This window comes from Microcebus murinus, chromosome 17 (assembly GCF_040939455.1).
Source record: "Microcebus murinus isolate Inina chromosome 17, M.murinus_Inina_mat1.0, whole genome shotgun sequence".
Taxonomy (NCBI): Eukaryota; Metazoa; Chordata; class Mammalia; order Primates; family Cheirogaleidae; genus Microcebus; species Microcebus murinus.
Window position 1 is genome coordinate 18414924 of NC_134120.1, and position 17007 is coordinate 18431930.

Sequence of the window (17007 nt, forward strand, 5' to 3'; positions counted from 1 at the left end):
TTTGTTGGGAGTTATGAATATTTCCAACCAAAAATGGAATGCATTCATTTATTTTTTGTGATGTCATGGGGGAAGTAAAAGATTTTTTTAAGTAACAGTACTTGATAAGTATCAAGTAAACATTCATAAATATTCATTAAATGCCCATAATTGGCCTTGTAAGGGGCAAAACTCAAAATTGAACCATATTTGAGATCATTTATCAGTGGCTAATACGTAGTAAGACTTTGAATTTAACATGACATGCTTTTATAAAATTCTATCACATATAATACAATTCTTATTTTTCTATACTTAGTAGGTTAATTGTAACTGGTTTTGATCTCACATATAGTTGAATTAACAGTAGCAGTTTGTTCATGTCTGCAAAAACAAAATTCAGTGAGCCACTGAAGTAATCTTTGTGGTAGTTCCAGGAAAATGGCCACTTAAGCTTAAATTATCCAGATTGTTGGGTGATTTCTTTATTAAATATGAAAAAACCCTAGTCATTTGTTACCATGAGGCTGTCATCATTGTTTATGTAGACTCCCTTATTTAACTCTTTTATAGCTTTTTATAGTGACTTTTCAAAATTATTATCACTTTTTTATCTGGAAATGGACTAAAGGATCTGATAATCATTCACAACTTTTGATGCATTTTTTAAAATAATAATCAGCAGATTGTAATATGGACTGTGTGTTGAGGGAGAGAGGAGAGAGGGACGCTCTGCACTGGACACGAGCTCTGTGGGACATTTTACACATGTTGTTTCATCTACTCCTGATAACCCTATAATAAAGATTTGATTTAGCCCCTTTTTACAAATGAAGAAAATGTGGTTTTAAGCAATTGCATAACTAACCCCAATCACATTGCTCCTGTGCCTTTGAGCTAGAGTTCGACCTGATAGATCTGACCTCAAAGCCCTCCCTCTTCGTTAATGTGTTTGAATTCTAGTTCTAACTTACTACAAACACAATGTGCATTACACTTTTAATGTAGAGATAAAAAAAACATTGACCATGAGCCCCCTTAAAAGAAAATATTTTCTAAATGATAATTTCAATAATTTGCATTTCTCTTCAGCACAATAACAATCTGTTAAGTCCCTGATTTGCAAGATATCTTTGCCATATTGTGTTTCCAAGTTTCCCCAGTCCTCTTTTGTTGAAACCAAGCATAGAACAGAAATCGAAAACTATAAAAGTGCATTCCTAGACCTTCCGGGATCTGGAATAAAGACTGCCCAAAGACTGACCTTCAGTTTCAAGCTTTGAAGTTCAAAAGTGGACAGGTGGAAATATTGTGTTCTTCATTGCCCTTTGGTGCGAGATATATTCTAGGTTGCAGAGTAAGTGCCAACAGCAGCAAAATTATCGCCCCCTCCTGCTACTGTAGTAAGTCAGCAATGGCTCTTCTGTGGTCAAAATGGCAAATTCAGCAGCAGCTATTCGACAGGGATTTACAAAAACTTCCCCATGGCTGTTAGGAATCTTATTCAGCAGTGTCTTTGAAAACCCGATTCTTTGCAGAATTAACTATGTAGAAATGACCTCGGTTGTGATTAAAAAAAAAAAAAAAAGTATTTTAAACTAATTTGTAGTTTCTCTCAATGTATATTTTTGCGCTTAACACTGCAAAGTCCATTAGGTACCTATCCATATATCCAGTATTCATAAGTTTTATAGTGGTTCATAATTTTATTTCCATATTAACATAAAAAATTCCTGGCTTTACAGAGTCAGTTCGCCATACAAAGCCACTATACATCACTTAGGTTTGTGCTGAAAGAATGGCACTGCAGCTGTGTGAGTACTAGAATACCCAAACATGAATTAGACTCACAAGCATTTGGCAATAGTTCAGAAAAGGAGCTTAATCTGGTTTCATCTGAGACTGCTTTTCTCTGTTCTGCAACATCCCCCCAAGATGTTGTGTCTGATATCGGATCACAACGTAATGGGAGTGACGCAAAATCAGAGAAAGCCCTAAGAAACCAGGGGCACATTTGCTTTTCTCTGGGGAATTTTTTCCCCCTCCTGCAACTTTTTTTTCCCCCTTCTCTCAGGTTCCAACTCTGCAATTCAAGGTCATCCACCTATTAGATGAATTAATTATAAGCCAAAAAGAAAAAAAAAGCAGCATTCATCGTACTCTGATCTCACTCATATCTATAATTAAGGGTAAATATAATCTTCCTTTATAGAAATGTACCACCCACCCATTACATTTAAAGTGCTGACTGAAATGAAATAATAGTTCAGAGCAAGATGATTTTAGTTTAACAAGAAAAAAGTTGATAATTTAAGCTTCAAGCAGTTCTATTTTTGATTACCATTCAGTTATAAATCTAATTTGAGATATATGCTGCTTTTCTGTTAACTCAAGTTTAATTCATGGTTTGCATTCTTGGTTGCATAAGCAAAGTTCAGTGGTTGATCAAGGATGTTAAGCTCCCTCTAAAAGGAATAGGGGAGCGATTGAGAATGTGCTAGGAAGACAGTGTGAGACCCAGATCTGATGTAAAACAAAACACAACAAAATTTAATGGAAAAAGATGTTCACATAATGCTGCATTTGGCATATGAATGGCTAAGTTAGGACTGGCTGTTTGCTGGAGAATCGGTTGCAGGGGTTGAGCCCCAAATCATGGTTGACAAAGTCAGTGTATTCTTTGGTTAGGGTATTTTTTATGTCTTGAAATTGTTTGCCTTTGGAAGAAAATAAGGAGTGAATAAGGGGGAAGGGCTTGTCTCATCACATGGTGGACAGTTAAGCAAAATGCTAAACTATGGGTTTAAGATTTACAGGTTAGCTCTGTGAGATGCCACATCTTGTTTCCAGTGTTTCCTGGCAGATTCAGGCAGCTTACTACTGGGACCCAGCATAACCGCAGAACATGAGCTTGCACAATGTGAAAAACCTAAAACCAATATAATCCTATTTAAGGCAAGGATGAATTTGCCCATTTGGAAAGTAGACTTAGTTTTTAAACTGAACTTTTATTAAGCATAAATTTGATTCAGAGCCCTATATGCATGTACATAAATTCATATTATAAAGGAATGCCTTGTATAGTGTTTCATTTACCTTAAATCAAATGCCATAAACTTTTAAAAATTCATAAACGCAAATTTTTTAGGCAGTGGAAAATTTTTTATCTTTCTCTTTGCTACAGAAGGTTAAGTATGTGACGTAAAGGCCAAACAATAGTAAATGGTCATTGTTCATTTTACAAGTATACTCTACAATAAGAACACATATATTTTTATCTTCATTTTCCCTAAGGGGGTGTTTAGGGCCCCATTAAGTGTGAGGAAATGTTTATTTTTGTTGCTTTAGAAGAATGATTCCATTGTCCAAAAGCAAAAGAAAAAGGAACAAACAGGTCTGAAAAGAAAGAAACAGGAATATGCTTTGTGGGAAAAAGAGAAAAACAACCAAAAAACAAGAAAAAAGAACAGATCAGGAGCCATAAAGGTTTGTAAGTTCTATCTGTTCTTAGTAGTACTGTGTCACTGTCCATAGTTCATGTGGCTGCACATGCAATTGAATGCATGATTTATTTACAACTGGCCCATTAAATGATATGCTTTTAAATTCACAACAGTAAGGTCAACTACAGCCAGTTAGCTATTTTGTAGTTATCATTTTATATTTTTCACAGCTCTATTGTGAATGCTGCTAAAACCCAGTATAGCAAGTGTGTTTGTTTTTAGGTTAACCTATTTGAATGCATTTACTTTCTTGGGAGTGAAAACCTTTGCCTCCAGGACCAACAAGAATGAACCAATGGTTAAGCTAATTAAAAAAGACAAGCAAGCATTTCAACAAATTTGCTCAGCCCTTTTCTGAATATTCTGTATATACAATTTTTACAAAATGAGAAATGAATAGAAATTGTCTGGAATACAAAGTTATTATCAAACTCCTCTTTCCAATGAAATGAAGATTCATTTGTGGATTCACCAAACTGTGAAGGAGGTTGTGATTTCGAATCATTCACAGGTTTAGTGATGGAAATTTCAAAGAAAACCTGGACTGGGACTTAAATAAATATAGACTTTGTTAGCAAGAAATGCCAAGAGTGAAATTCAGGTTGGGATTCTAAAATTTGGATTGCCACTCCTAAAATGATAAAGAAATTATCTGAGGTTACACTGCTTTTAATATCTTTCTTAAACTCAGAAGAGGAAGTAGTGGAGCATGCAGATGTCAGGTTTTTATCTAGTAAATAATCTGTTTTTTATAAGGTATTTATATGGTAAATATTAAGACACTAGCAATGAATTTATTACTTAAAATGTGCTTTCAACCTGAAATCTCATCCTTGAAGTTTTATTTTAAAGTCACATTTATTATATATCTCTTGAAAAAGTCTGAAACTGGATTCAGTGAAGTCAAGCTTGTCAGTAGCTGGTTAGCCTTTATATATATCAGTCATCCAACGCTGACAAAAATCCCTCAGAATAGAGAGATACTCTTTATGATGTTTAGCTATATGGTGGTGGATAGGGGAGGTTTGAATTTTTGATTTTCCAGCTTATGGGTCATATTTGACCAACTGCTTTCACTGGAAGACATGCCACTTTGTTGAGCTATTTAGGAATCAAAAAGACTGTCTTAATTTAAAACAAGGACCCTTTGTTTTAGTTGGTGACTGCCTTGTGAAATTTTTCAGTTCTCAGCGGGTTAACCAGGGAACAGGGGCAGAGTCATAATTGGCCTATTTAGAGTATTTTGCATGTGAATAGTGTGTTAGTGAAGCATCCCTAAGTCTGTTGTGAGTGACATGGTGATTAGAATTTAGATTAGGGAAAACACATTCTGTACTTTATCAAGGACAGTAATTAGTTCAGTCAGTAAAAGTTGATTACAAGTAACGATAAAGTTAGATTTTTAGTACTTAATTTTAAAATTTCTTTATTAAACAGTAAATTTGTTCTTAATATAAATGGTACTATCTACTCCTGTTTTATTGCATATCAGAATAATTAAAAGAACAATGTGTTCAATGCAGAGTATAATCAGGCGATTTATATATTATGGGTAAGTTTCTATGTAGTTTTTAGAAAATGCAATATTATATAATCTTTCTTATGTCATCGGTTTTGAAAGTTTAATAATTTGTCACACTGTGATAAGTTAATGATATTTGTGAAAGTTTTCTGGTGTTCAGGTAAATGCTTTATCTGTGTGTGTTTTCGCTTCTGATGATCCTCCAGAGGGCATTCTGATGTCCTTTGATTTGTTCCTGTTAGCTTAGAATGCCTACTGTTTCTACAGTTTTGGAAGTTAGTATGAGGATTCGAATTTCCTCTTGGCTCAGTTGGCATTTTCTCTTCTGTGGGTGCTGTGTCAGTTTGTGGGGGCTCATCATGTGCGGGTACAGAGAGGCAGGGTTCTCAGTGGAGTTGATAGTCTACACTCACACCCAGGGTGAGCGGCCGGGGGAAGTTGTGTGCGTTCACAAAATGAGATTCTTCTCAGTTCTTGTTAAGGAAGAGCATGAAATAGTTCCTAGATATGAGCCCGAGTCTGGAGAAAGAAAACATTAGTCTTACATAAATGCCATATATATATTTTTTAAATGATATGAAAGCGTTAGTCATCTTAAAAGACTTTAAAAAATTGTTTAAAGGGAATCCTCATCTTCGTTGCCTCTTCAAAAGTAAAGAATTAAAAATCACAAACTTGGTGATAGCTTCTTAGACTGCTTTTCTTCCTGGTTTTTGTTTTGTTTTAATTGTTTCTGCTTAGCAGATGCTGTTTTCTTTATTGCGTTGGTTTAAGTACTCACAATCAGTTGGGGGGTGGTGAATGTAAAAAAAAAAAAATTAACCTTGTATGTTTGTTTTCCCTTTTTTTAACCTTTTAGCAGAGTCTCCTTGGAGGTGACATGGATATGGGCAACCCAGGAACCCTTTCACCCACCAAGCCTGGTTCCCAGTACTATCAGTATTCTAGCAATAACCCCCGAAGGAGGCCTCTCCACAGTAGTGCCATGGGTAAGGTACTCCTCTGTTTGAATGCCTGAGTGATTATGATTAGTCTTTATCTTTCTTTCTTTCTTTTTATAATACCACTTTCACATCCTACTCTCTCCCCCCCCCAAAAAAAAACCTATAAAATTTGGCCCAATTGTCAGGCAGGTGACCCCCCCCCCAGTAGTACTTGGAGGGGGGAGTATGTTAACAACTTAGAGTAGCAGAACTTTTTTGGTATACGCTTATTTCTGGCTTGGTTGTATACCTAAGAAACTTTTTAAAAAAAAAATTAAAGCAATAAAAAGCTGAAAATCTTTATTTTCATGAACAAAGGAGAATTTGATTTCTGCTAGAATAAAAGGTGGTAGTGGTAACTACAGTTTGCTAAGATGATGATTTAAGGAAGCGTAGTCTAATCTAAATGCCTTCGTGGTTGAATATGTTTTAGTCAGGAAAATGAGCATGTGGGAGCTCACAGCATCTTCATTCTCTTTCAGAGGTACAGACAAAGAAAGTTCGAAAAGTTCCCCCAGGTTTGCCATCTTCAGTAAGTACTGCCTGTTTCTGCTTTGTATATTGTTTATTTTGTTCTGTTTTGTGCCGATGCAAAGGAGATAGAAGTAAATGAGATTCCATACTCCCAGAGCATGTTTATCTAGAAGGTGGATGAGGTAGGAATGACCTGCACGTCCAGCCGCCTGACCCACGTTGGCGTGATTAATTGCACATCCTGGAAGACTGGGTGGTTATGTTGATATTCAGCAGGTTAAGCTCTAAAGAGAGCCTTGAAAAGGTGCCTGAAGTTTGAGGAGTTTTACCTGTGCAGGGCTTTCAAGAGAATGAGTATTAGTTTCATGTGTTGGTTAAATTCTTTGTCAGTATTATGATGATTTATGGATTTGCATGCGAAAGGAGATTTGTGGAGAGGATTTAGGAAAAATTTACATGGGTTTCAGCCCAGAGTGCAGGAAGAATGTCTCTATTTTCTAGAGAGGTTGCTGAATAAAGGCTGCAGAGGTAGCTGCATCAGTAGCCATTTGTGTCTGTAATACCAGGTGACAACTAGAAGAAGCCAGCTGTAACCAAAAGCATTCTGGGTCTTTTAATAGCTGGAGCTACAGGCAGGAGTTTCTGAGTCCCCTCGACCCCCCAGCACAGCAAAGTTGGTTGTGATCACAACCAAATACATGATATCTTATTTTGAATTCTTATATATATTTCCAGATTTGATTTCCTAGATAATTTTGCTTAAAATGTTATGTAGCACTGGTCTATTTCTGGCAATTTTATCCTTCTGTAAAATAAAGATATGGTTTTCTCCCTTCTTTTTTTGTTCCTATTTTCCTTCCTCCTTTTTTTCATTCTTCCTTCCTTCCTGTGATGTAGATAGAGAGTTTTAATTTCATTCTATAGGGTACTAAGTAGCCTTTGAAAAGAATGCTGATGAGCCTTATTTTATAAGTTTTATACATAAATAAAATTACATTTAGATTTCTGAAAGTATATTACCAATCAGTGCTCACCTATTAGCTGTATTTCATTTTTAATAAATTAGAAGAATAATGGGTTTTGCAAATGTGCTAAGATTAGATTAACCCAAACACCTGTGTATTTGACTTGATTTCAGTTCAGCTCATCCAAAAAATTATTAAAACGAATATATCAGAATAAGTCTTATCAGAAAAAAAGCAAATTTGCTATGCTGATTATCATAGACTTGGTAATGTTGAAGAAGCATCACAAAATTATCCATAAATATAGAAAAATATTATGTAAATAAAATTGCCAATGGGGTTTAAAAATAGTCATTTTGGGCTATCAATAAGTCACTAAATGTACTGAGTTGTTTATTCTTTGCATTTCTATGTTGTATTGAATTTGACTATTATACCCAAAGGTTTTTATAAGCATATTTTAAGCTTGAAGTTAGTGGTGGATTTAATTTAGATGAAACTTTAGTTTTTAATAGCTTTTATGACAACTTCAAATGATAGAATCCTCACAGCTGTTTGCATTTTAAACATGCCTGAATCTAATACGGACAGTATTAAGTACATTAAGTGGACCTTTGAATGTTCTGAAATGATAGAATAACTCTGTGCTATAAAAGCCAAGAAAAACTTCCAGCTATCATACTCTATGCCTCATATTAAAATTCATTTGTTTTTTTTCCAATGCTAAGATTATGCAGAGATCTACACAATTTCTAAGGAGTGCCTTGGTGTGGCACTAGATGTCATCTATATGCTTAATCATTGTCAACAACAATTTTTCATAATTCATTGTAAATTTTTAAGTATCTCCCTATAGCTAAGTGGCCCCTGTAAAAAAATTTTACTAGTACAGTTTTTTCTTTGGTTTATGTATTGCTAATTTGTTGTGATATGTGCAGAAATACAGAAGTGTCTTTCCTTTCTTGCCAGTAAACAAAACTTAGGAACTAGAGATTTAGTTTGTATTATATTTAATTTTTGGCTTTTAATGGTCAGCTTAGGATTTACTCTTCTTAGAGAATTTATCTTGGCTAAATATTTTAATGGTCCTTATGGAACATTTTGGTAAATAACCCTTTTCTTGAAACAGAGGGAGAATAAAAATGGAATATTTATCTTTTTTTTTTGAGCAAGGAAAATAAGATAGTTTAAGTAATTTTAGAATCCGATCATCCATTTACTCATTACTTAAAAAATATCTCAGCCCTATTTTAATAGCTTTAACTTAGTTTCTATTAGCTTTGTTACATTAGCTTTGTTATGTGTATTGCTCATTACTTATAATAAGACCTACATGCCTTACCACCACACAAAATATGTATTTTAACTTGATTCCTGAAAGACATTCCATATTAGACACTATAACACTTTTGCCCCAGTAGATCTCTATTTTTAGACTCTGCCATGTGTATTCCTTTTTTAAGCTCAAATAAAATTATGACTATTCGATAAGAGATAGTTCTAAAACTTGTTTTCATGTGTGTAAGTATTTGTCTAACAGATACTAAAAGATTGGGGATAATAAGAGATTTCCCTTGGAGAGATTATGACTAGATAAAGACATTTATGTGTTTTATTCGATACATATTTACCATGATAAATAGTAATAAATCTGTCACAATCTGTTATAGCAACTCACTCTTTTCCCCCTTTTTGAATGGGCCATCTCTCTTCCCTTAGATAAAACAAAGAAAACTTAAAACTGTGACATTCCATGATCACATCTTATTTGTGACACCACTGTGGTACTGAGGCTGGACTTCTTTTGCCACCATTAGGCTGGATCTTCCCGGGCTATCAGGAGACAGAGGGGATTGCCTGGCCCTGTTTTGAAAACACTGCAGCATCTGTGGGAGAGAGAAAACATAAGCCTGGCCCGACATCATGCCATGGATGATCTGGCAGGATCCATGAATGTGTGTTTGTGCTATGTGCTGTGTCTAGAGACCTCAGGTCACTAGAGAAGCATGACACAGGGCTTGGGGTGCTGGAAGAACCATCCAGCAGGGTCTACAGACACAAGTGCAATGGCGGGAAGGAGAACATGGGCCTGTGGTTAGGGGTAGGGTGATTTTTTTTTTTTTAAAGAGGAAGCCTGTGTGAAATGACAGCTATCTAATTGCCCACAAGAGCTCTGCTTGTTACTGCAGAACATTTTTATGTTCTCTGTTCAAATTTAAGTATGTTGCTCTTTTGAGTCGCATCCCAATTTCTCGTAGCCCTCATCTTTTGAGAAGACTTCAGTAATAAATGGTTGTTTGGTTTTTTTGTGTGTGTGTGTGGATGCCAGAATGTATTTTGCGTGTGTAATCTCTTGAATCTACATGTGATCTTCTTGTTTTGTTAGATTTCTACATCTTGGTTTTCTATTTTAAAACATATTTCAGCTTAAACTTATTATTTTGCTACTTGACTGCTCATTCCAGCAAATTTTTTGCATTTAACCTAATAATCGTACACATTGAATCATGAATTCATACAGAGAAAAATGTACCACATTAAATTACGTTTTTGGAAAAAATGATTCATGATTCTTAACAGAAATTAACAGGAAAGTACTAAAGTCTAAAAAGTAGCAAAAAATTTTATTTTGTGCTATTTTTAGATATTTTCATCACACACACAGAAAAAAAAATTAAACAAAGATATTGTCTTTTGGAAACTTTACTGTGCCCACCAATATGTAAACACATAAAACTTTGACCTTCTTATAATTTGGAATATTTCACAATTATGTACCCTTTATTAGAAACTGTTAACTACAACCTTTCTACCTCAAACATTGGTGAGTTTGTTTCCATTTCATATGTGATTTGCAACTTTAATGATGGTCTTATGCTGACCCCAGTTGGAATGTCTTGAACTTCAGATTTCCCTGGAAATGTGAAGTTTTATTCTGAGAAATAGTTTATGGCCTTTCTTATCTCCAGAGATCTTTTCTTAAACCATACTTTTCAGTAAAGACTATTTTCTGTGTTAAATTTCGGCTTTTTTGTGTTTTGGTTTTTGTTTTAAAATTCAGGAGGATCTGGCAAGCTTTAAGTGGTCAGAAATGATCTTGGACACGTGGATCCTAAGGAAAACAATCTCTACTACCATAAAGAATCTAAAATAAGATCTGGCACTCCAAAATAATTTGAGACATGAGTTACTGAATGGGTAGATTTAAAAAATAAAAACTCGATGTATATTAGATACCAAGTTTATCAATTTTCATTGATAAAAATTGAATCAAATTAAACCTTTAAGTCTTTAATTTGATTCTTAAATCAAATTAAACCTTTAAGTCTGGATTCGAATTTCTTTTACAGAAGAGAAAACCCTTTTTAGTAGGGAGATCAGGAAAAATGATGAATGCTAATGGCATTAAGTGCCCTATATGTTTCCCATTCTATAATAATCCTCATATTTGAAGATTTCAAGCATAATCTTGAATCCATATCTTATGCTCTTTTGGAAATAAAACTCCCCCCCCCCCACAAATGCTTAAAGAAATCACAAACAATTTAAAAGCGAAATTGGTAAATAGATTTTTTTTTTCTTATTAGAGGCCCAGAAATGATATATGATTGAAAAATTAGTACTTAACTCGGAAATACACAATTTCCCCCGTCACTTTTGAAATTGATCATAGGGAAATCAGAACCGTGCTTTTCCATGTCAACAAAATTTTAACTTGAGTAATCATATAGCTTTCTTTGAAATGAAATTTATATTAAAATATTGTGTCTAGCACAAGTGAACTATGCATCAGCTAGCTGGGCTCCATCCTGTGTAAGAAAGTCTATTAAGTCGTCGATCGTGTGGTAAGAAATAAAAGGAGGGGCTTCTTCAAGGTTGATTCTTGGATCAATAGGTACTTTGTGAAGAGGTATAATTGTAGGTGTTTAAATTAAAATATCAGGATAGCTTACGATACTCAACTTTAAACTTAGTGTGCTCATTTTGTAATTAAAGATATTAAAATAGGCTTAAGTATTAAAATTATGTTTATTAATTATGAAAATATATAGGCAAAAGAAAGGATATGGGTAGCACAGTGAAATCACCCCAAATAGAACAAAGCTATTATTCACACAGTTTACACAGCCTATATAACATGACGCTGGGGGACACCGTGAAAGAGAAAATATTCATCACAAAGAAAGTATTTATTTTTTTCTGCAGTTAATGCTGAATTTGCTAAACCAAAGGCTTCAAGTTCAGCATGTGTATTGTTTCTGTGAAAACTAATCTCATCTTCTCCATTGCATACTGAGGCTATAGAGGTTATTTTTTTTTTTTTTTACGAATCACTGGTATATGAAACAAATATAGTAGGATCTCTATATTTGTTTTTCATTGATGGATCTCATCCCATTAAAAATGTTGCAAAACGCGCACAAGAGGCTTACAGATATTCAACTTATATACCATTGGACATTCCAATCTCCCAGAAGTTTACTGAAAGATTTTGGTATTTTTGTTTGGAATTTTGGAATAATGGGTTCCCTTGTCCATAGTAAAAGTGGGTGTAGTAGGGTGGAAATACTTTCTCCTCTTGTCTGCCTTCGAGCCCAATCTTGTACCTCTCAATAAGGTAGGCTACCGGTGTGCTTTATATTTTAAATATAAAGAGAAAAGAAATTTAAGGGAGAGGATAAACACACAAGTTAACTATGGATAAGGCTTGTATATTTTCGAGCTATTCTTAGATTATCTTTACAGATGAAAAGGTTTGTATGTCTGAAACACTCAAACAAAAGACCACCACTTCATTCCTTCCACCAGAACAATGCCATCCTGGCCAGCAGTGTCACAGTTTTCTACCCAGCAGGCTCTTCTGAGGTGGTGTGCATCATACATGCCTCCCCTCCCCAGTGTTTGTTTTTATTTTTTAACCAAGTTTTCAAAATACTGTTTCACCTGCTAAGACTAATCCGGACTTTTGTGACAATTTTAGCAACTGGAACAATAGCATTCAGTGTCTAATTGGACTCATTTGTTGAGAAAGGAGAAATACATCTCAGTGAACTATTATTTTGTACCTGATTTTATCGCTTGCACTGAAGAGTATATTTTAGTGTGAAAGTTTGGATCCCATCTGAGTGGTTTAATTACTGAGAAAACTAAGAAACCACAGGCTTTACCTAGAGAGAATTACAACAGGGATTGCATGTATTTTGAAATTATAAATATTTGTTATGTAGCATCTCACTTAACTGTGACTTTATTTTATGGTTATGGAATAATATAGATGCTTGGCTTGATACTTGGTTGAATACCATTTTTTTTAAACTTTATAATTTCATCGATTTAACCATTAGTTTTATTTTCTCACGTAGTGAAAGTTTCTCTCTTTTCCCTCCATGTTTATTGACAATTTGTACATTTTCAAAGTATGTTTTCCTGGTTTCAGACAATTTGAAAGTTTTTGTTTGAAAGTAATAAATCAGAGTCAGAATTTGGAGGGCTAAATAAGATTCTCTCAGAAAATGTGGCAGTAATCCTAAAAGAATAAGGAGTCTCTTCAAAAATAGCGAAGTTGTATTTCGTTAAGGCAGAATAAATACGATCAGGCTGTTGACAGACACCTGCTTTGTTTTTGTTTTATTTTTTTACATAAATTGCACTGAATTCTAAAACTGAATGTTAAGTTGCATCTCAAAGCAATAGCATGGAATTTTCAGCGTTGATTTCTGTCCACTGTCCTAAGGTGTGTTTGTGTATATGAGTGTGCTCATTCTAAAGGAATAAGAGCTTTTATAAAATGTAAAATTGTACTTTTAAATACTCAATTATTTTATCTCAAAATAGCAGCATGTGAATGACTTTTTTTTAAGTTGCAGCTGCTGCATAGGTGTAGAGCTATTAGAAGAGTTTTATGCTTTGCTTGGGCATATACTCCCTCTTCAGAGAAGTTAAGGTAGTGCAGAAGAGTTTGCATTTTGTAAAATTTCAGGGTTGAAAATAAAGATGATTTACGTTTTAATGAGATGTATAGATTTCAATTCTGAAAGAATGTGAGAGTTATATTTTGAAAAGAACATTTTAAGAGTTATATTTAAGTGGGTTAGTGACACCCACTGTTGTCTCTCTTGTCTAACTTTGTCATGTAAGTAATTAATCATAAATATGCTGCTAGGGTTGAAACTTGAGATATAAGCACTTACTTCTGGAGTAATAAGAAGCAGTTCTGTGTGTGTCTTAAATTTCGTGAAATTTATTTTGATTATTCAGTGGAACCAAAGAATAGGAACATTTCCTTAGTGAAGCTTTCTTCATTAAACAAACTGTAAAGAAAATTTCTTGGTGTGTTGCCATATGTTGGTAGTGATTAAAGGGCATTGCCTTTGTGAAATGTGGACTCATATTAGAAAGACTTATATTTTCTCAGAAAAATGACCTTTGTGGTACATTTAATCATGAGAACTGGTGTCATTCCTCTCTCTCTCTCTCTCTCACACACACACACACACACACACACACACACACACACACACACACACAGTCACTGCTACCACTTGCTGTTACCATTTAGAGATTTTAGGAAAATGCTATTTTGGAACTATCATTTTGATGTCTTCTGAGAAAGAGTACCTAACTGTCTATAGCAACCTCCTCCCTCCCAACCCATATCATTCTAAATATGCCTCCTGGATTATACTTATAATAATATTGTAATGGCTTTCATTCTACCGATTGGCACAGTATATCATTATATCATTAGCTGCTATGAGAAAGCAGTTTCAAGTAGGTGACTGATTCTTAGCGTTAATGTTTTCAAGTAACCCTGTTTGGGGAATTGGGTTGTTTCACAGGTGCTCAGGTGTAGTAACACAGGGTATAATAATATTTTTTGGCTTGCTCATTATGAAATGAACTTGTAGTGCAAAATAATTCAATAATAAGTAGATCATAAAAACTGGGGCTCTATTATAGGAAAGTGTAATAACTGGAGATGTTAAAAGATGAGATAAAATATGAAATTTGTCTAAGGATGCAACAGTACTCAACTCATTTCTCATTACTACTAAAACAGAGATTTTACAAGAATGTTCATGGCCTGATGATTCAGACTCGTTGAATCAGTTTAAATTTTTTAAAGCATTAAACTAAGTAGAAAATATATTTCTGTAGCCATTATAGTATTTGAAAGTATTATTATATAAAAAGTTACAAATTCTGCCATTGAATACTAATGTGAAATTTTATTGCCAAAGCCTTGTGGTTCCTCATACAGGTACCTTTATATGAATTTTATTTTTAGAGTTATATAGGACATTGGCACATATAATCTGTGACTTAATTGAAATGGCTGGGCAAAAGAAAACAGAATTAAGCATATTTATTATGAGCAGATATAGTTGATATTTCAAAATTCAAACCCCAATAGGTAATTATTTTACAAACAAATGCTATTTTGTTTTTAGTAAATTATATCAACAACCTCTCTGTTAAGTGAAACCCTAAAAGTAACAAGCTAAGAGGAGCACAGGTGGGAAGAGAAAAAGTATTTTCATAAGTTTCATTTATTCACTTATTGCTTTCTCCATTGATCCTTATTCAAGGCATATTTTTCAACTAAACTAAAAACTAGACACACCATGTAACATTGAACATGTCTTTCTCTTCAATATATTCTTACTTAATTTATGAAGCTTTACAACTAAGATTCTTCATGTTTAATGAAATGTGTAGTCTTATGTCACTGGGATTGCAATTTGCAGGAGTAACCTTAGTGTTTTAAGGAGCAGCATAACATCTGGCCTTTTAAGAAAATCCTGCATTCAAAAAACAAAATAACTCATACAGTAACAAATGGAATTGTTGTCCTTTAAGCTGATTATGGAGGTGCTTAGTCCCCTTAGTTGTCATCACCTTGGAGAGGGTAAAGGACATGTTTCGCGTACATCTTTTTTGTCCCATGGAAGCCAAACTCACTGCCTTACACATATATATGTCCAGTGCATGAATATATAGAAGGGTGGAAATAATACTGCCGTAGAAATAAAAAGACATTCCTAATTTAATGTCAGGATAAACTGTACTTACTCACAAAATGGCCTGAGTTAGTTCAGAAACCTGTTTCATTGTCTATAAAATAGGTATAAACAGTACATAATGTGATGGTGTTGGTATACTAACAAGAAAAACCTTAGCATAGTGCTTATTCTGTTCCGGGCACTGTTCTAAGCACTTTGCATCTATTAAATAATTTAATCATACAAAAATACTCTTTATTCATGGGTCAAGAAACTGAGACACAGAGAGGTGAAGAAACATGCCTGTGGTCACACAGCTAGTAAATGGCAGAGCTAGGATTGAGACCTGGGTAGTTTGTCTCCAGGTTTTCTGTGTTCTTAACCGTGATACTATTTGTGCTGTTGGCTGTTCAGTCCGAATATTCTGTAAACCAAAAAGCTCTCTACAGCATGGTTGTTGTTAACTTAGGTATACCTGTGTTTGACTATTTGGAATACATTAATTTTTAGAAGTTTTGTTTCACTGTGAAATGACCCTCAATACCGCTATATCGTAATAATGTACAACTTCTGCCCAAGCCAGATCAGTGAGGACAGGCAATTCAGGAGAGCATTTGTGTAATAGAGACAGTATAATGTAGTGGTTATAAGTATCAAATCTGATCAAGGTGTCAGTGCTACTTCCTAGCTATGTGTAATGCTTGCATATAATATCCTCAAATATTACATATTATTGTTACACATAATAATACTGATAAGCACTGTCAGTGCTAATATTAGCAACAAGGGAACTACTTTTCATTTGGCACTTGGGAAAAAAAAATCTCCCATGGCCACTTACTTGAGAGTAGATAACAGTAGAATAGAAACTAAGACCAGGTTCTCCGATTGCATGCAGAAGAATTTCACCTCGCAGAGCTCACTTGCTTTCTCTAAAATTATGAAATATTGCAAACAGCTTTTATATCTCTTCGTCTTTACAGCTACGTCTCCATGAAGCCAAGACACTTTGTCAGCCTTTCTAATCATTAGCCTGAGCTTTGTAAAGTTTATGTCACAAGTGCGTACTCCATCTTTTCTCTTTTGCAATGGGACATCAGGCCAAGATGCCCAGAGCTCTTCGTAATGCGATTCTCTCTGCCCAGTAATTTGTTTATGCTTAAATCAGCCCTGCCTCTAAGTGATAACGAGATAGATGCTTTTTCTTCCATTTTGTATCAGTGGGATCTCATAATAGGCCAGAGTGGTCCTCGTGAGTGCTGGACAGGGACACCTTGATAGGGCTGGCTCTGGTTCTCCGCAGAGAGTTGAAGGTTAGGCCCAAGGTTTCAACTTCATCCGGGAAGATGAAGATGTGTGGATGAGGTGGGTCTGTGTGGCAGTTTGTTTCTCTTATAAAGTAAAACAGAGTTCAGTTTGGGTAGATTTCTAACATTAAACAGAAGTATCTGTACAGATGTGTTAAGATAAAGTCAAAGAATGGCTGGATTCTAGCCTTTGACACATAGTAACATATCTCTGTAATTGTAATGATGTAATGTATTTTTTTATCGATGCCATTGCTGAATTCATAAAAGA

General features: G+C 34.6%; 1 protein-coding gene across 10 annotated transcripts in view; it reads left to right on the plus strand.

Moving 5' to 3' along the window:
- The window catches only part of TCF4 (transcription factor 4), a 348000-nt gene that overhangs the window by 215797 nt on the left and 115196 nt on the right, over positions 1-17007 (plus strand). For 8 of the 10 annotated variants that reach the window (XM_012745438.3, XM_012745444.3, XM_012745439.3 and 5 more), the window contains 2 exons: positions 5864-5993; positions 6470-6519. In XM_012745438.3, the coding sequence (XP_012600892.1) occupies positions 5864-5993; positions 6470-6519 (180 nt within the window). The remainder of the gene's footprint in view (positions 1-5863; positions 5994-6469; positions 6520-17007) is intronic. The other 2 variants (XM_012745440.3, XM_012745443.3) reach the window with 1 other exon arrangement.